This window comes from Nerophis lumbriciformis, linkage group LG14 (genome assembly GCF_033978685.3).
Source record: "Nerophis lumbriciformis linkage group LG14, RoL_Nlum_v2.1, whole genome shotgun sequence".
Classification (NCBI taxonomy): Eukaryota; Metazoa; Chordata; class Actinopteri; order Syngnathiformes; family Syngnathidae; genus Nerophis; species Nerophis lumbriciformis.
In genome coordinates, this window is record NC_084561.2 from 41,876,224 (window position 1) to 41,896,795 (window position 20,572).

Consider the following 20,572-nt stretch of genomic DNA (forward strand, 5'->3'; position numbering starts at 1 on the left):
GAAATGCACCAATTTTGTCAAGAGGAGTGGTCAAAAATTCAAGCAGAAGCTGGTGGATGGCTACCAAAAGCGCCTTATTGCAGGTAAACTTGCCAAGGGACATTAACATTGCTGTATGTATACTTTTGACCAGCTCTATACTCTCGGCAGGGTCCTTGAGGGTGCATGGGAGTTTGCCCAACCAGTCTACATGTGCTTTGTGGACTTGGAGAAGGCATTCGACCGTGTACCCCGGGAAGTCCTGTGGGGAGTGCTCAGAGAGTATGGGGTAACGGACTGTCTTATTGTGGCAGTTCCCTCCCTGTATAATCAGTGTCAGAGCTTGGTCCGCATTGCCGGCAGTAAGTCGGACACGTTTCCAGTGAGGGTTGGACTCCGCCAAGGCTGCCCTTTGTCACCCATTCTGTTCATAACCTTTATGGACAGAATTTCTCGGCGCAGTCAGGGCGTTGAGGGGATCTGGTTTGGTGGCTGCAGGATTAGGTCACTGCTATTTGCAGATGATGTGGTCCTGATGGCTTCCTCCGGCCAAGATCTTCAGCTCTCACTGGATCGGTTCGCAGCCGAGTGTGAAGCGACTGGGATGGGAATCAGCACCTCCAAGTCCGAGTCCATGGTTCTCTCCCGGAAAAGGGTGGAGTGCCATCTCCAGGTTGGGGAGGAGATCTTGCCCCAAGTGGAGGAGTTCAAGTACCTCGGAGTCTTGGGGAAGAGTGGGGGAAGAGTGGATCGTGAGATCGACAGGCGGATCGGTGCGGCGTCTTCAGTAATGCGGACGCTGTATCGATCCGTTGTGGTGAAGAAGGAGCTGAGCCGGAAGGCAAAGCTCTCGATTTACCGGTCGATCTACGTTCCCATCCTCACCTATGGTCATGAGCTTTGGGTCATGACCGAAAGGACAAGATCACGGGTACAAGCGGCCGAAATGAGTTTCCTCCGCCGGGTGGCAGGGCTCTCCCTTAGAGATAGGGTGAGAAGCTCTGTCATCCGGGGGGAGCTCAAAGTAAAACCGCTGCTCCTCCACATCGAGAGGAGCCAGATGAGGTGGTTCGGGCATCTGGTCAGGATGCCACCCGAACGCCTCCCTAGGAAGGTGTTTCGGGCATGTCCGACCGGTAGGAGGCCACGGGGAAGACCCAGGACACGTTGGGAAGACTATGCCTCCCGGCTGGCCTGGGAACGCCTCGGGGTCCCACAGGAAGAGCTGGACGAAGTGGCTGGGGAGAGGGAAGTCTGGGCTTCCCTGCTTAGGCTGCTGCCCCCGCGACCCGACCTCGGATAAGCGGAAGAAGATGGATGGATGGATGGATACTTTTGACCCATTTTCAGTAGACCCATAATAAATTCATAAAAGAAGCAAACTTCATGAATGTTTTTTGTGACCAACAAGTATGTGCTCCAATCACTCTATCACAAAAAAATAAGAGTTGTAGAAATGATTGGAAACTCAAGACAGCCATGACATGATGTTCTTTAAAAGTGTCTTTTCAATTACCAACAGGGGGCGCTGCTGTGCCGTATCCAGCACACACACACACACACACGCACGCACGCGCACACGCACACATGCGCGCACACACACACTGCAGAGATGTAGCGTAGCTTGCTGGGACTTCCTGGCCAGGCGTCTGTCACTTTTACAGTGGAGCGTTTGTCTAATATTTCCACAAAATGGGAAGAGACGCTGGTCATTACCCGGACAACGACGCCGTGTGACCGTGTGGCGTAATGCGACCCGGGGAAGAGTTGCCTTCGGAAGGGATACATTTATGTTTTGGGACGGTTTTATACGGGACTAGCTAGCAGCTAGTGGTGGCTAGCGACTCTTCTGGCTGCTTCCAACGTATTTTGTTTGCAAGGATGCTACGATGGATACGACAGCAGCTGGTAAATATCGCAACTTTCTCGCGGTGTTTTCGCCATAATCGAAGCTTGCAGCAGCTTCAGAAAAAATGTGGGCGAACTTTTATTTCCGACATTTTGTTCGCTAGCTTTGCCAGCTAACTGTTGTCAAAAGAATTGTCAAGTATGTCCTAAGATTAGCAGACAGCACAGCTTCCAGACTTAAACGCGTTAATTCAAATTAAAGACACCGGGGGTAAAATAAACATTTATACGACGTGGTAAAGTTTGTGAAAATGTCCTTTGGTTTCCAGTTGGACAAGTTTGTGCTCACTCAACACACGTTTTGTTTTGACTTTACCATGTCAGTTAGGAGTTGGTTGGGGTCTAACTTGGTTAAAACAAGTCTTTACTTTTGTTCCGTTTCTGCTGCTTTGCTTGTTTTATATATTGTGTTGTAGAATGAGCAGGAACAAATGCAGTGTTGGCGCTAGGAATTTTCAAAAACGGGGTCCCCATCAAGTCATAAAAATGGGGTCCCACTTTTTTGTAATCGTTTTGAAAACTGATGATAAATGTATGCATTATCCTGTTATATCTCACAATCTATATTGCGTTTTGGAAAAAGGTTGTCATAAACGTTACTTAATTCATTTTTGAGATAGGCTCCATGCAGCACCCCCCACCACCCCGAAAGGGACAAGCGGTAGAAAATGGATTGATTGATTGAGACTTGGGCAGCACGGTGGTGAGGGGTTAGTGCATCTGCCTCACAATACGAAGGTCCTGGGTAGTCTTGGGTTCAATCCCGGGCTCGGGATCTTTCTGTGTGGAGTTTGCATGTTCTCTCCGTGGCTGCGTGGGTTCCCTACGGGTACTCCGGATTCCTCCCACCTCCAAAGACATCATACCTGCCAACTACTCCGGTTTTCCCGTAATTAGTACGGTTTTCATCAACCTATTCCGGGTTACGGTTGCAGTGATAAAAAATACGGTTTTTCATTAATTAAAAAAATATATTTAAAAAAAAGTTGTATTCACGAAATCGCGTAACAACAATGACAATCGACACTGCTTCCCGTAACTTCCTATCGAGCCATTCCGAATGCCATGCGCGAGGCTATTTATAGCACCGCTGCCAAGCACGAGGCACCAGTTGCCATTGTTTCCAAACGAGCGAACGATCATGGAATCAGCCGGAGAAAAATCGCAAACGAGTCTTAAACCGAAAAGAAAACTGCAGTCATTCCGTGAAGAATATTCAAAAGCCTATCCGGGAATAATTATCCGTTCCAAAAAGGGTGAAAACTACGCGAATTGCACCTTGTGCAGACAAGATTTTTCGATCGGACACGGAGGAATTAGCGATGTAAAAGACCACGTTGGGACAAAAAAAACACAAGTCTAATGCCGTTGCTAGCGATACAAGTGGAAAACTTTCAACGTTTTTCGTCGCCCAAACAGATTCTTTGGATGTGATAAATGCCGAAGTTTTATTTACGGAGGCAATAATTGAGCATGGACTTCCAATCGCACTGGCTGATCACATGGGACAGTTAAATGTTTGTAATGCAACCTTTAAAAATCATTGCGCGGTGATCGCGGTCCCAAAAATAAACTTTTCTTGCATGATAATGTCCAGAAGAATTCGCTTTATATTACTATAGAGTCCTTTTAACGAATGAGTTTGATGGTTTATCACAAACCTTAAATGAAAGAAGTCCTTTGTTCTCCTGCAGCATGCATGCACTTTGGCCTTGCTTCGTGTTTGGTGCGCAATCCTGTCGGCTGTATTTCACAGCACGACATACTGTTAAAAGTGTTTATACTATTTATGCTTTCAAGTCCAAGTTGAAGAAATCTTGTTAAATGTTGACAGCATAACTACCAAAATACAGAAGTATGTCCTTAATATTTTTGCAGTGCTATTTCTGTTGAAAAGTTAAAATGATTACATTAGAGATGTGATGTGCCACTTTTCAAGTGTCTGATGGCTTAAATTAATTTTCATTAATTTTTCACATTTTGAATTCTTTTGAAAGGCTTACAAAAAAACTACATTTGAATTGTAATTCCATGCTATTGACAGGACTATTAATTTTAATGAAGTTAGCTTACCATGTTTACAGTATGATAATTGTGATAGAAATGTGAATTTTAGGCACATAATATTTTATACAATTGAACAAGGCAGGAGATTATACAAGCTTGGACAGAAAGTTAATGACACCAATTTTTTTTTTAATGGAATTGTTTAGTACTGTTTTACCATTTGTTTACTGTAAAAAGTGTTTATACTGTTTATACTTTCAATTAACAAATTGAAGTCTTGTGAAAGGTTGACAGGATAACTGGCATTAACTGTCAAAATAATTTCAAACTATTGAAGTTACTTACAGAATAAACATGTCAATCAACCCATATGATTTTTGCTGTACCGGTAATATTTTTGTTTTGAAAAGTCACTGTGACTGATAGAAAAGTGATGGTTTTAGCAGCATTTTAACCTGTCTGAATGCTAATAATCATGACAGGAACAAGTCAGTCTTTAGGCTTTTGACAGGATGTACGGTTGAAATAAAAAAGGGTCTTTTTTCCTTCACACTTTTGATTGATTGATTGGAACTTTCATTAGTAGATTGCACAGTACAGTACATATTCCGTACAATTGACCACTAAATGGTAACACCCGAATACGTTTTTCAACTTGTTTAAGTCAGGTCATGTGACCCCTGGCTCTGTTTGATTGGTCCAACGTCACCAGTGACTGCATCTGATTGGTGGAACGGAGTGGACGTCACCAGTGACTGTATTTGTTGAAACGCAGGCACTATGAAGGTCTGTCTGACAGACCAAAACAAACAAAGCGTGCATTAACAGATCGATAAAAATTAGTAGCGAGTAGCGAGCAGAATGTATATAAAAGTAGCGGAGTAAAAGTAGCGTTTCTTCTCGATAAATATACTCAAGTAAAAGTAAAAGTATGTTGCATTAAAACTACTCTTAGAAGTACAATTTATCCCAAAAGTTACTCAAGTAGATGTAACGGAGTAAATGTAGCGCGTTACTACCCACCTCTGCATTCTATATTGTGTTTTGGAAAAAGGTTGTCATAAACGTTACTTAATTCATTTTTGAGATAGGCTCCAGCACCCCCGCGACCCCGAAAGGGACAAGCGGTAGAAAATGGATTGATTGATTGAGACTTGGGCAGCACGGTGGAAGAGGGGTTAGTGCATCTGCCTCACAATACGAATGTCCTGAGTAGGGATGTCCCGATCCAGGTTTTTGCACTTCCGATCCGATACCGATATTGTTTTTGCATTTCCGATCCGATACCGATACTGACCGACACCGATACTGGCCTATCCGAGCATGTATTAAAGTTTAAAGTTATTTAGCCTACTTAGTTGTCAGAATCATGTTGAAAAGGGTTTTAGTACTCTTGATAACAACTAGCCAGCTGAATTAGGGGAGTTTGAATAAGACACAATGGTTGGTAACAAGAAACTGACCTGTTTATTCAAGGATAAACACAAAATAGACAAAATTATACATGACAAACAAACAAAAATGGCATCATTGAACTAGGGCTGGGCGATATGGCCTTTGTTTAATATTGCGATATTTTAAGGCCGTATTGCGATACACAATATATATCTCGATATTTTGCCTTAGCCTTGAATGAACACTTGATGCATATCATCACAGCAGTATGATGATTCTATGTGTTTTGATTGATTGATTGATTGAGACTTTTATTAGTAGGTTGCACAGTGAAGTACATATTCCGTACAATTGACCACTAAATGGTAACACCCCAATAAGTTTTTCAACTTGTTTAAGTCGGGGTCCACTTAAATTGATTCATGATACAGATGTATACTATCATATATACTATCATCATAATACAGTCATCACACAAGATAATCATCAGGGTGTATACATTGAATTATTTACATTATTTACAATTCGGTGTGTGTGTGTGGGGGGGGGTTTAGGTTTGGTTGTTATCATCAGTCATCAACAATTGAGAACAGAGAAATGGATATTGAAACAGTGTAGGTCTGACTTGGTAGGATATGTACAGCAAGTAGTGGACATAGAGAGAGAGAGAGAGATCAGAAGGCATAAGAAAAATATCTGCATTTTATTGTTTACATTTGATTATTAAAGGGGAACATTATCACAATTTCAGAAGGGTTGAAACCATTAAAAATCAGTTCCCAGTGGCTTATTTTATTTTTCGAAGTTTTTTTCAAAATTTTACCCATCACGCAATATCCCTAAAAAAAGCTTCAAAGTGCCTGATTTTAACCATCGTTATATACACCCGTCCATTTTCCTGTGACGTCACATAGTGATGCCAACACAAACAAACATGGCACATAGAACAGCAAGCTATAGCGACATTAGCTCGGATTTCAGCGGCTTAAGCGATTCAACAGATTACGCATGTATTGAAACGGATGGTTGTAGTGTGGAGGCAGGTAGCGAAAACGAAATTGAAGAAGAAACTGAAGCTATTGAGCCATATCGGTTTGAACCGTATGCAAGCGAAAACGACACGACAGCCAGCGACACGGGAGAAAACGAGGACAAATTCGGCGATCGCCTTCTAACCAACGATTGGTACGTGTTTGTTTGGCATTAAAGGAAACTAACAACTATGAACTAGGTTTGCAGCATATGAAATACATTTGGCAACAACATGCACTTTGAGAGTGCAGACAGCCCAATTTTCATCAATTAATATATTCTGTAGACATACCCTCATCCGCTCTCTTTTCCTGAAAGCTGATTTGTCCAGTTTTGGAGTTGATGTCAGCAGGCCAGGGAAGCTAGGGTCGATATTCTTCTCTTGATCATCTTCGGTGGCATAAGGGACGGTGTGAGCCAAGACATCCAGGGGGTTTAGCTCGCTCGTCTGCGGGAACAAACTGCCGCCATTGCTTGCCGTGCTACCGAGGTCCTTTGTCCCTGAATTGCTCACACACTCCGGCAGATTCAATGGGGGTCTGGCGGCAGATTTCTTTGACTTTATCGTTGGAAATGCATCTGCTTTGAGTGTCGCAGGATATCCACACATTCTTGCCATCTCTGTCGTAGCATAGCTTTCGTCGGTAAAGTGTGCGGAACAAACGTCCAATTTCTTGCCACTTTGGCATCTTTGGGCCACTGGTGCAACTTGAATCCGTCCCTGTTGGTGTTGTTACACCCTCCGACAACACACCGACGAGGCATGATGTCTCCAAGGTACGGAAAACAGTCGAAAAAACGGAAAATAACAGAGCTGATTTGACTCGGTGTTTGAGAAAATGGCGGATTGCTTCCCGATGTGACGTCACGTTGTGACATCATCGCTCCGAGAGCGAATAATAGAAAGGCGTTTAATTCGCCAAAATTCACCCATTTAGAGTTCGGAAATCGGTTAAAAAAATATATGGTCTTTTTTCTGCAACATCAAGGTATATATTGACGCTTACATAGGTCTGGTGATAATGTTCCCCTTTAACAACAATCCGGGGAGGGTGTTAGTTTAGGGTTGAAGTTGCCTGGAGGTGTACTTTTAGTGCGGTTTTGAAGGAGGATAGAGATGCACTTTCTTTTATACCTGTTGGGAGCGCATTCCACATTGATGTGGCATAGAAAGAGAATGAGTTAAGACCTTTGTTAGATCGGAATCTGGGTTTAACGTAGTTAGTGGAGCTCCCCCTGGTGTTGTGGTTATGGTGGTCATTTACGTTAAGGAAGCAGTTTGACATGTACTTCGGTATCAGGGAGGTGTAGCGGATTTTATAGACTAGGCTCAGTGCAAGTTGTTTTACTCTGTCCTCCACCCTGAGCCAGCCCACTTTGGAGAAGTGGGTAGGAGTGAGGTGGGATCTGGGGTGGAGGTCTAGAAGTAATCTGACTAGCTTGTTCTGGGATGTTTGGAGTCTAGATTTGAGGGTTTTGGAGGTGCTAGGGTACCAGGAGGTGCATGCGTAATCGAAAAAGGGTTGAACGAGAGTTCCCGCCAGAACCCTCAAGGTGCTTTTGTTGACCAGAGAGGAGATTCTATAGAGAAATCTCGTTCGTTGGTTGACCTTTTTGATTACCTTGGTTGCCATTTTATCACAGGAAAGATTAGCCTCTAGAATGGAACCTAGGTAGGTGACCTCGTCTTTCCTGGTGATAACAATGTCACCCACTTTTATAGTGAAGTCATTGACTTTCTTAAGGTTGATGTGGGACCCAAACAGGATGGATTCTGTTTTATGGATGGATGGACAAAAGAAAACACATATTTATGTAAATGTATTCAGTTATAAACATTCATTCACTTTCTTCTTTCCTTCATGGATCTAAACTTTACCGCTGCCGCTATTTTTTTCTATATTTGTATTTAATACAGTGTTGGCGCTAGGAATCTTCAAAACGGGGTCCCAGGGACCCCATCAAGTCATAAAAATGGGGTCCCACAGTAAATTTATGGGGTCCCACTTTTTTGTAAGCGTTTTGAAAACAAATGATAAATGTATGCATTATGCCGCTGTATCTCACATGCTATATTGTGTTTTGGAAAAAGGTTGTCATAAACATTACTTCATACCTGCCAACTACTCCAGTTTTCCCGTAATTAGTACGGTTTTCATCAACCTATTCCGGGTTACGGTTGCAGTGATAAAAAATACGGTTTTTCATTAATTAAATTTTTTTTTTTTTTTTTAAAGTTTTATTCACGAAATCGCGTAACAACAATCACAATCGACACTGCTTCCCGTAACTTCCTATCGAGCCATTTCGAATGCCTTGCGCGAGGCTATTTATAGCACCGCTGCCAAGCACGAGGCACCTGTTGCCCATTGTTTCCAAACGAGCGAACGATCATGGAATCAGCCGGAGAAAAATCGCAAACGAGTCTTAAACCGAAAAGAAAACTGCAGTCATTCCGTGAAGAATATTCAAAAGCCTATCCGGGAATAATTATCCGTTCCAAAAAGGGTGAAAACTACGCGAATTGCACCTTGTGCAGACAAGATTTTTCGATCGGACACGGAGGAATTAGCGATGTAAAAGACCACGTTGGGACAAAAAAACACAAGTCTAATGCCGTTGCTAAATTTGGATTTTAGCCACAAAAAGGTAATGACACCAATGTTATCTATTGGAATTGTTTAGTACTGTTATACTGTTAAAAGTGTTTATACTATTTATGCTTTCAAGTCCAAGTTGAAGAAATCTTGTTAAATGTTGACAGCATAACTACCAAAATACAGAAGTATGTCCTTAATATTTTTGCAGTGCTATTTCTGTTGAAAAGTTCAAATGATTACATTAGAGATGTGATGTGCCACTTTTCAAGTGTCTGATGGCTTAAATTAATTTTCATTAATTTTTCACATTTTGAATTCTTTTGAAAGGCTTACAAAAAAACTACATTTGAATTGTAATTCCATGCTATTGACAGGACTATTAATTTTAATGAAGTTAGCTTACCATGTTTACAGTATGATAATTGTGATAGAAATGTGAATTTTAGGCACAGAATATTTTTTACAATTGAACAAGGCAGTAGATTATACAAGCTTGGACAGAAAGTTAATAATGACACCCAATTTTTTTTTAATGGAATTGTTTAGTACTGTTTTACAATTTGTTTACTGTAAAAAGTGTTTATACTGTTTATACTTTCAATTAACAAATTGAAGTCTTGTGAAAGGTTGACAGGATAACTGGCATTAACTGTCAAAATAATTTCAAACTATTGAAGTTAGCTTACAGAATAAACATGTCAATCAACCCATATGATTTTTGCTGTAATATTTTTGTTTTGAAAAGTCACTGTGACTGATAGAAAAGTGATGGTTTTAGCAACATTTTAACCAGTCTGAATGCTAATAATCATTTTGCGTCGGGGGGCGAAGGAACCCCCCACCAGGACTTTGTCCTGGACCTACCGGGGCCTGTGGCCCCTGGACCCTGGCTACTAGGTTTTTCTGATTTCAAAAGTTGGCAGGTATGTTACTTAATTAATTTAAAAAAAAATACAAAAGAAAACTATTTTTTATGTAAATGTATTCAGGTATAAACATTCATTCACTTTCTTCTTTCCTTTTTGGATCTAAACTATTTTTATGTAAATGTATTCAGTTATAAACATTCATTCACTTTCTTCTTTCCTTCATGGATCTAAACTTTACCGCTGCCGCTAGTTTTTTCTATATTTGTGTATAATACATTGTTGGCGCTAGGAATCTTCAAAACTGGGTCCCAGGGTCCCCATCAAGTATTGGTACCAGTACCGTTACCAAAATGTTGGTATCGGGACAACACCAGTTTTTATGTAAAATGCCCTCATTTTTAAGGTGTGTGGGCTTTTATTTTGCCATGGCATTGCACCACAATCAATTACATGTGGGGTAAGCCCTGGTTCCCTGCATACTCTAATGGCTGCTGACATTTTTGATACAAAGTTTTAGCCCCAACTGTGTACAACCAATCAGCGCTTGACAGCACAGCTCGCCCCTCAAAAGTTTATCAGGAACTTTCCAAAGTACTACCTTGCTACTTAGGAACTAAATTAGTTCCTGTGGAACATTGTTTATCCGGATATTTTTTGTTGGAAAAGCAGAGGGGTATATTTTTAACCAGGGGTGGAAAAGGAATTAAACATTAAACATCTTTACTTGCTTCAATGGTTGGCGGCCTCTAATCTGATCCATGCACTTATACTTGAATTTAAGTCACATCTGTATATCATTTACCTCTTGTTCAGCTTCATGTTCATCAGATTGTGCAAGGAATGGTGCATGCCTTATTTCTGACCCTACTTTCTTGGGACTTTATGTCCATTAAAACAGTATCTGCCACTTTGTATTAGGTCAATTAGTTTGAACCACCCCATGCAGCTAAATTGTCTTCATCATTTAGGTTCATTTTAATTACACTCTTGGTCTGCCGCAAAAGTTTTTCTTAAAGAGGAACATTATCTCCAGACCTATGTAAGCGTCAGTATATACCTTGATGTTGCAGAAAAAAGACCATATATTTTTTTAACCGATTTCCGAACTCTAAATGGGTGAATTTTGGCCAATTAAACGCCTTTCTATTATTCGCTCTCGGAGCGATGACGTCACGTTGTGACGTCACATCGGGAAGCAATCCGCCATTTTCTCACTTTCGTCGGTGTGTTGTCGGAGGGTGTAACAATACGAACAGGGACGGATTCAAGTTGCGCCAGTGGCCCAAAGATGCGAAAGTGGCAAGAAATTGGACGAAATTTGTTCAAAATACGAGGCTGTGGGGAAAGCCGACGAAATGGTCAGTCGTTTGTTCCGCACACTTTACCGACGAAAGCTATGCTACGACAGAGATGGCAAGAATGTGGGAATATCCTGCGACACTCAAAGCAGATGCTGACATCAACTCCAAAACTGGATAGATCAGCTTTCAGGAAAAGAGAGCGGATGAGGGTACGTCTACAGAATATATTAATTGATGAAAACTTTATTCATTACTCGCGGTTTTACGTAAATTAGTATACATAAACTGTGTTTACCAATAATTTAGCTTAAAAACATTTAATTTTTTCAATCATTCGAGTACATTTGGGTAGTCTTGTGTAATGCAGTATTTTGTGTCTATTTAGGTATGGTTAATCGTGGAAAAATATATGTTCTTAGCGCGCCTGAAATGGGCTGTCTGCACTCTCAAAGTGCATGTTGTTGCCAAATGTATTTCATATGCTGTAAACCTAGTTCATAGTTGTTAGTTTCCTTTAATGCCAAACAGACACATACCAATCGTTGGTTAGAAGGCGATCGCCGAATTCGTCCTCGCTTTCTCCCGTGTCGCTGGCTGTCGTGTCGTTTTCGCTTGCATACGGTTCAAACCGATATGGCTCAATAGCTTCAGTTTCTTCTTCAATTTCGTTTTCGCTACCTGCCTCCACACTACAACCATCCGTTTCAATACATGCGTAATCTGTTGAATCGCTTAAGCCGCTGAAATCCGAGTCTGAATCCGAGCTAATGTCGCTATAGCTTGCTGTTCTATGCGCCATGTTTGTTTGTGTTAGCATCACTGTGTGACGTCACAGGAAAATGGACGGGTGTATATAACGATGGTTAAAATCAGGCACTTTGAAGCTTTTTTTAGGGATATTGCGTGATGGGTAAAATTTTGAAAAAAACTTCGAAAAATAAAATAAGCCACTGGGAACTGATTTTTAATGGTTTTAACCCTTCTGAAATTGTGATAATGTTCCCCTTTAAAACTTTATTTGACCTTGTTACGAACTCAGTGTACTTATCAAATAATTCCAAGCGACGTTAAAAGCAATTACCCGTGTAAAAATTTGTCCGAGGAGGGGGACCTTAAACGACGGTTTAGTGTGGCTGAAACGGGGCTTAGGCTACTCGTCACACTTCTCTTTAGACCTTGTACTTGTACTTGTACTTGTATCTACTTAAAAAACCAAGCCTCGACCCCTCTCTCCTCTCTAACTTCAGACCTATCTCTAATCTTCCATACATTTCCAAAATATTAGAGAAGGTTGTCTACAGTCAGTTGTTGCCCTTCTTAGAGGATAATGGTATCACTGAGCTGTTCCAGTCCGGTTTTAAAGCCCTCCACAGCACAGAGTCAGCGCTTCTAAAAGTTTTTAACGATATCCTCCTGTCCACTGATTCTGGTAAATATGTTGTCCTGGTGCTTTTAGATCTGTCTGCTGCGTTCGACACTGTCGACCACGCCACCTTAATCACTCGTCTTGAGAACTGTGTGGGCATTAAGGGCGCCGCCCTCAACTGGTTCCGGTCGTACCTAACCGACAGGAGTTTTTGTGTAAAAGTAGACAGTTTTATGTCGTCCACAGCTCCTTTACCACATGGGGTCCCCCAGGGCTCAATCCTTGCCCCAATTTTATTTGCGCTTTACCTTCTCCCCCTTGGTTCTATTTTTAGGAAGTACAGTATTGCATTTCATTTTTATGCCGATGATTGCCAGATTTATTTTCCCATGGCACAAAATAACACGGTTCAACGTCTTATTGACTGCCTGCACGACATCAAAGTCTGGCTTTCAGCTAACTTCCTGAGCCTAAATGAAGATAAAACAGAAGTTATGTTGTTCGGTCCAAGTCGCTCTCCCTCCCCCAACGTTGACCTCGGCACTCTGACCCCGTATCTCAGCGACTCTGTCACAAACCTGGGGGTAAAGTTTGACTCAGATTTTAAATTCGAAAAACAAATCAGCAGCGTCGTTCAAAAAAGCTTTTATCAATTACGCCAAATAGCGAAAGTGAAACCGCTTCTATCAAGACATGATCTTGAGAAATTAATCCACGCTTTTATCTCGACTCGTCTTGATTATTGTAATGCCCTGTATGTAGGCATTAGCCAGGCCTCCCTCGCCCGCCTGCAGCTCGTGCAGAACTCTGCTGCTCGTCTGCTAACACAGACCCGCAGACGTGAGCACATCACCCCTATTTTAGCGTCCCTTCACTGGCTCCCTGTGCGTTACCGAATACATTTTAAACTCCTTTTATTTGTTTTTAAATGTCTAAACAACCTCGCGCCAACATATCTCTCCGACCTCCTTCAGCCTTACTGCCCCACCCGATCCTTAAGATCTGCTGTTGACGGTCCCTGACACAAGGCTGAAGCTTAGAGGTGACAGAGCTTTCGCCGTTGCTGCTCCCAAGCTCTGGAACGACCTACCCCTGAGTGTTAGACAAGCCTCCTCTCTTCCTGTTTTTAAATCTCTCTTAAAAACATACTTTTATTCCATGGCTTTTAACACTGAGTGATATCCATCCTGCAATGGCGCTCCATAATACACCTGCTGTGATCCTGTTTTTATGTTTTTATTAATTCTATTTTAATTATTTATTTTTTATCGTGTTCTGTTTGTGTTGTGTTGTGTTTGCTCGGTACTCGTTTTATCTTTTAACCTGCTCATTGTACAGCACTTTGGCTACCCCTGTGGTAAATTTGAAATGTGCTCTATAAATAAAGTTGATTTGATTTGATTTGATTTGATTTGTACCAAATAAATTTGCTTTGAGGTCGGTAAGCACAGAATATATCCGTACATTAGGCGCACCGGGTTATTAGGCGCTCTGTCGATTTTTGTGAAAATGAAATCCTTTTAAGTGTGCCTAATAATAGTCTAAAAATAGGTACATACTGAAAAGTCTTTATCCAGCTTTGTACCTTCCACACTATTAAAGACAAAGTGAGTCCATGCTTTTAAGTTGATTTCAGTTTAACTTTACTGTCCACCATATTGGGGCTGTTGTGGGTTTGTTTTCTTCTGCTTTTGTGACCAAAGCCCAATTTTAAGCCACTCGCACCCGCTGAATATCTAAAACGGTGACTTGACTAACCAAGGAGCAGTTTGTATGGGCCACATTACGCTTTACGACATTCACTAAATCTAAATGTTATTTCTCTCTCTGCCAAAATGTGTTCTACCACAGGAACAGGGCAGATATTGTCACACAATTTCAATACATTTATGTATGTGATAAACACTGTACGGGGTTTCCCCGAGATTGCCAAGATACCTGTGGTGGTCACCATGACGTCATTGCGTCATTTGCATTATCTGCTGTGATGATATGATTTTCTTTAAAAAGGCTAAAAAATATGTATATTTACATTTAAAAACAAATCTGTTATTAACTAGTATTAACATATATATAATTTTGCCATATTTTTAATTGTTGCTGCCTAGTACTTTGTTGAGAATTTTTCAAGTGTCTAGACACTTTTAATGTTTGTATTAAAAATGACCAACAACAAATGCAGCATCTTTTTTTGGTGTTATTGTAGACTGTACTCAGGTTTAGAGACTCTGTCCCTTGATATCCCCTGGTGCTGCTGCTACAGTTGGACTTTACTTCCTTCTTTCCTTCAGCGCCGTCACTGTCCGCTTAATATTTGCACATTTTTAGATAGCTGTCTGCTGGTGTATCTGTGATGCATTAAAGTTACATCCACGTCACAGACATGCTGACTACGCTCCAGACACACATATATATATATATGCGTGTGTGTGTAAATATGTACGTGTGTGTGTGTGTGTGTATATGTATACATATATAATTATATATGTGTACACATATAATTATATATGTGTGTGTGTTTATATATATATCAATCAATCAATCAAAGTTTATTTATTTAACCCTTAATCACAAGTGTCTCAAAGGGCTGCACAAGCCACGACGACATCCTCGTATATAATTATATATGTGTACATATATACGTTTATATGTACATATGTATGTAAATGTGTATGTATATATATATATATATATATATATATATATATATATATATATATATATATACATATATATATATAAAGTTAAAGTACCAATGATTGTCACATACACTAGGTGTGGCGAGATTATTCTCTGCATTTGACCCATCACCCTTGATCACCCCCTGGGAGGTGAGGGGAGCAGTGGGCAGCAGCGGTGGCCGCGCCCGGGAATCATTTTGGTGATTTAACCCCCAATTCCAACCCTTGATGCTGAGTGCCAAGCAGGGAGGTAATGGGTCCCATTTTTTTATAGTCTTTGGTATGACTCGGCCGGGGTTTGAACTCACAACCTACCGATCTCAGGGCGGACACTCTAACCACTAGGCCACTGAGTAGGTGTATATGTATGAAGCAAAGTGAGCTCGCAGAACTCCCTACACTATCGAGCCTGAGGAGAAAGATGGCAGACCAGAAACCCAGGGAAGCGTACAAATGTAAACAATAAGCATAATAATGATTTTTATTTAGTCAGACTCCAAACCTTTGCTACTGCACGAATATTGGCTTCAAACACAAATACACAACTAGAAGAGGCAATTCCTGAAGGAATTGCGTGTGAATGCTCCAATGCTGAAGTTGAACTGAAATGCTAACAGAATGTAGTATGAATGTAAGAATAGTTTGAATGTTGGAATGGTGTGAATGTTGAAGAGCTGACGCTGAACTGAAATGTTAATGGAATGTAGGTTGAATGTAGAAATGGTTTAAACGTTGGAATGATTTGAATGTTGAAGAGTTTGAATTTCCAGGAAAACCGGAATTTGGTTTGGAACTTGGGAAAGTGTTTGCTTGAATGTCCAGAACGAGTTTAATGTGTTGATGTTGGAATGGTTTGAATAGGTTGATAAATGTGGGAATTGTGCAACTTGGAAAAATGTCCCATTCATTTCAATTGGAACTTCCTGGAAATTTGGGGAAAAGTGGGATTTTTTGAAAATGATTAGGAGCATGAATGCCCTAAATGAGCTGAATTGGTTGGTGTTAGAATTGTTTAAATCGGCAAGAAATGTTGAAATAGTGGATGGTATTAGGGAATTTCGGGAAAATCTAAAGTTTTTTTTAACTTGGAAAAAGGGTAGTTTGAATTTCCAGAATGGTGGAATGGGTTGAGGAATGTGGGAGTTGTGGAAGTTTGAAAAATGGCCAATTAATTTTGAATGGGGAAAATGCAACAACAAAAGAAAAGGAATTATGGGAAATCCGGGATATTTGTTTTTGTAATTGTTGAAGTAGAGCACACAATTCCTGAACAGGCTGAATATTTATAAGTAGGAACAGTTTGAATCAGATGAAAAATGTGGAAGTTGTGGAACTTTGAAGAATGTCCCATTGATTTCAATGGGAATTTCAGAAAAAAATTGGGAATTTCGGCAAAAGCGGGAATTTTATTGAAAATGGTAAAAAACTTGATGTTGAAATTTTTCAAATTGGTCGAGGAATGTTGAAGTAGTAACATGTTGAATTGAGATATGGTATTACGGAATTCCTGGAATTTCGGTAAAACCGGGAATTTTTCCAGTTAAAAAAAAAAATTTGTTTTTTTTGTCCTGATTAAGAGGAATTTTTCGACGGTGGAACGGTTGAAATGCGTTGAAAAATGTGGAAGGAGTAGGCGCCAGAAAAAAGGGTGGTAATAGGGCTTTGGAAAACCAGGAATTCTGGAATTTTTTTTTAATTTGGAAAAAGGTAAGTATGAATTTCCAGAATGGTGGAATGTGTTGAAGGTGGAATGGTTTGAATAGGTTGAAGAATGTGGAAATGGTGGAAGTTTGAAAAACGGCCAATTCATTTTGAATGGGAAAAATGTCCCGGAAAACCTGGAATTGTGGAAAACCTGGGAATTTTTGGAATTTGTCAAGGAAAAACCCCGCGTTTCTCGAATAGGCTGAACAGTTTGAAGTTGGAACGGTTTGAATCGGGTGAAAAATGTGGAAGGTGGAGCGCCCCAAAATCTAGAGAAGAAGAATAATAATAAGGTTGAACAAATTAACCTTTTAATAGGGACCCAAACAAGTTTTGCATTGAATATTGAACCAGCAAGGCTTATATAACTTTATAGTGACATGCAAAATCCAGTTTCAAATAATAAAAATAATAATTAAAAAATATCAATGGCATATCAAATAAAATTTAAATAAAAAGGTAATGCCTCTTTTCTATTTGCGGCCTTCTAAGGTAAATATCAAAATAAACATTTTCCACAGGCTAACAATAAATTTGAAAATAAAATAACAATAATGAATGAATCAAACATTCAAACCTTGAAGTAGCAAGAGAAAGTGCATGAATAAAACGTTAATTATTGCTCAGTTTGCTCACTGAATATGGAACAAGCAACTTTCAAAAAACAAACGAAAAAACATCAATGGTATATTAAATAAAATTTCAATAAAACATTGAATGCCTCTTTTCTATTTGCAGCCTTCTGAGGTAAATATCAACATTAACTTGGTGGGGGGAGGCGGGGTTTAGTGGTAGCGGGGGGGTGTATATTATAGCATCCCGGAAGAGTTAGTGCTGCAAGGGGTTCTGGGTATTTGTTCTGTTGTGTTACGGTGCGGATGTTCTCCCAAAATGTGTTTGTCATTCTTGTTTGGTGTGGGTTCACAGTGTGGCGCATATTTGTAACAGTGTTAAAGTTGTTTATACGGCCACCCTCAGTGTGACCTGTATGGCTATTGACCAAGTATGCCTTGCATACACTTGTTTGTGTGTAAAAGCTGCATATACAGTGGGGCAAAAAAGTATTTAGTCAGCCACCGATTGTACAAGTTCTCCCACTTAAAATGATGACAGAGGTCTGTAATTTTCATCATAGGTACACTTCAACTGTGAGAGACAGAATGTGAAAAAAAAATCCAGGAATTCACATTGTAGGAATTTTAAATAATTTATTTGTAAATTATGCTGAAAAATAAGTATTTGGTCACTTCAAACAAGGAAGATCTCTGGCTCTCACAGACCTGTAACTTCTTCTTTAAGAAGCTCTTCTGTCCTCCACTTGTTACCTGTATTAATGGCACCTGTTTGAACTCGCTATCTGTATAAAAGACACCTGTCCACAGCCTCAAACAGTCAGACTCCAAACTCCACTATGGCCAAGACCAAAGAGCTGTCGAAGGACACCAGGAAAAGAATTGTAGACCTGCACCAGACTGTGAAGAGTGAATCTACAATAGGCAAGCAGCTTGGTGTGAAAAAATCAACTGTGGGAGCAATTATCAGAAAATGGAAGACATGCAAGACCACTGATAATCTCCCTCGATCTGGGGCTCCACGCAAGATCTCATCCCGTGGGGTCAAAATGATCATGAGAACGGTGAGCAAAAATCCCAGAACCACACGGGGAGACCTGGTGAATGACCTGCAGAGAGCTGGGACCAAAGTAACAAAGGTTACCATCAGTAACACACTACGCCGACAGGGAATCAAATCCTGCAGTGCCAGACGTGTCCCCCTGCTTAAGCCAGTGCACGTCCAGGCCCATCTGAAGTTTGCCAGAGAGCACATGGATGATACAGCAGAGGATTGGGAGAATGTCATGTGGTCAGATGAAACCAAAATAGAACTTTTTGGTATAAACTCAACTCGTCGTGTTTGGAGGAAGAAGAATACTGAGTTGCATCCCAAGAACACCGTATCTACTGTGAAGCATGGGGGTGGAAACATCATGCTTTGGGGCTGTTTTTCTGCTAAGGGGACAGGCCGACTGATCCGTGTTAAGGAAAGAATGAATGGGGCCATGTATCGTGAAATTTTGGGCCAAAACCTCCTTCCATCAGTGAGAGCTTTGAAGATGAAACGTGGCTGTGTCTTCCAGCATGACAATGATCCCAAACACACCGCCCGGGCAACGAAGGAGTGGCTCCGTAAGAAGCATTTGAAAGTCCTGGAGTCTCCAGACCTCAACCCCATAGAAAATCTGTGGAGGGAGTTGAAAGTCCGTGTTGCTCGGCGACAGCCCCAAAACATCACTGCTCTCGAGAAGATCTACATGGAGGAATGGGCCAAAATACCAGCTACTGTGTGTGCAAACCTGGTAAAGACCTATAGTAATCGTTTGACCTCTGTTATTGCCAACAAAGGTTATATTACAAAGCATTGAGTTGAATTTTTGTTATTGACCAAATACTTATTTTCCACCATAATTTACAAATAAATTCTTTAAAATTCCTACAATGTGAATTCCTGGATTTTCTTTTCACATTCTGTCTCTCACCGTTGAAGTGTACCTATGATGAAAATTACAGACCTCTGTCATCATTTTAAGTGGGAGAACTTGCACAATTGGTGGCTGACTAAATACTTTTTTGCCCCACTGTATTACGTGACTGGGCCGGCACGCTGGTTGTATGGAGGAAAAGCGGACGTGACGACATGTTGTAGAGGACGTTGAAGGCAGTGCCTTTAAGGCACGCTTCCAATAATGTTATCCGGGTGGAAATCGGGAGAATGGTTGCCCCGGGAGATTTTCAGGAGGGGCACTGAAATTCGGGAGTCTCCCGGGAAAATCGGGAGGGTTGGCAAGTTTGAGTATTAGCGGTGAATGCGGTGTTACAGCAGCACCGCCGCTGTGTAATACCGGCGGGCCAGCTCTAATGTTATTTTGATATTGCCTCGGGCCAAATGAAATTACACGGCGGGCCAAATTTGTCAGACACACTTTAAAATACTCCCAAACCATAGACATGGTGTCGTTAGTCAGTCACCGAGCGAGCTCGCTTGTTAGCCACGGCTACAGCACCGGCAACAACACACTCTTGTTGTTGTTGCGCTCGCGGCGGTTTGATGAGGTCATCAAGAGTCGCTAGTAAACCTCTCATGCTGCAGTCGTCAACTCCTGTGTTGTGTGTGGGAGAGGGGAGACGCAACTGCTCTGTACCTCTCAATACGTCCTTGTTTTACCGAATATGTACCGCTCCGTACAGCTGCGTTTTAAAAAGTCATTAATTTTACTTTTTGAAACCGATAATTTCCGATATTACATTTTAAAGCATTTATCGGCCGATAATATCTGCCTGCCGATATTATCGGACATCTCTATAGAATACCAATTTAAGAGGTTTTGATACAAGAAAAAAGAAAAAGCATATAAAAAAATATAAGAAAAGTCAAATATAATCTCTAATCTTCTTTAAAAAGAAATGTAGCTATGCTCAATTATTCAACCAACAAAAAGACAAAAGAATAAAATGTGAAATAAAGTGTCGTGGTTAAAGGACATGTTTAATGTCTTCAGCAACATGAAAGTAATTGACCTTTAACTATGGTGTTTTTATAGCTAAACATTATTATAGGACATACACACAACGTTTTTAGCCAGGAACACCAACCTGCCAACTGCGTGACAGGCGGTGGTCTGAAAATCACTTTTAAAAAGTACTTAAGTCTAGTTGGCGTAACTTTACCAAAA

General features: G+C 40.8%; 1 protein-coding gene across 4 annotated transcripts in view; it reads left to right on the forward strand.

Moving 5' to 3' along the window:
- The first annotated feature begins 1,579 nt into the window (after positions 1–1,579).
- The window catches only part of atp11b (ATPase phospholipid transporting 11B), a 183,507-nt gene continuing 164,514 nt past the window's right edge, over positions 1,580–20,572 (forward strand). For all 4 annotated transcript variants that reach the window (XR_009816853.2, XR_009816854.2, XM_061975516.2 and 1 more), the window contains exon 1: positions 1,580–1,887. Coding sequence is in view for 2 of the 4 variants with exons in the window: in XM_061975516.2 (XP_061831500.1) it covers positions 1,861–1,887 (27 nt within the window). In the remaining 2 variants the exon portion in view is untranslated. The remainder of the gene's footprint in view (positions 1,888–20,572) is intronic.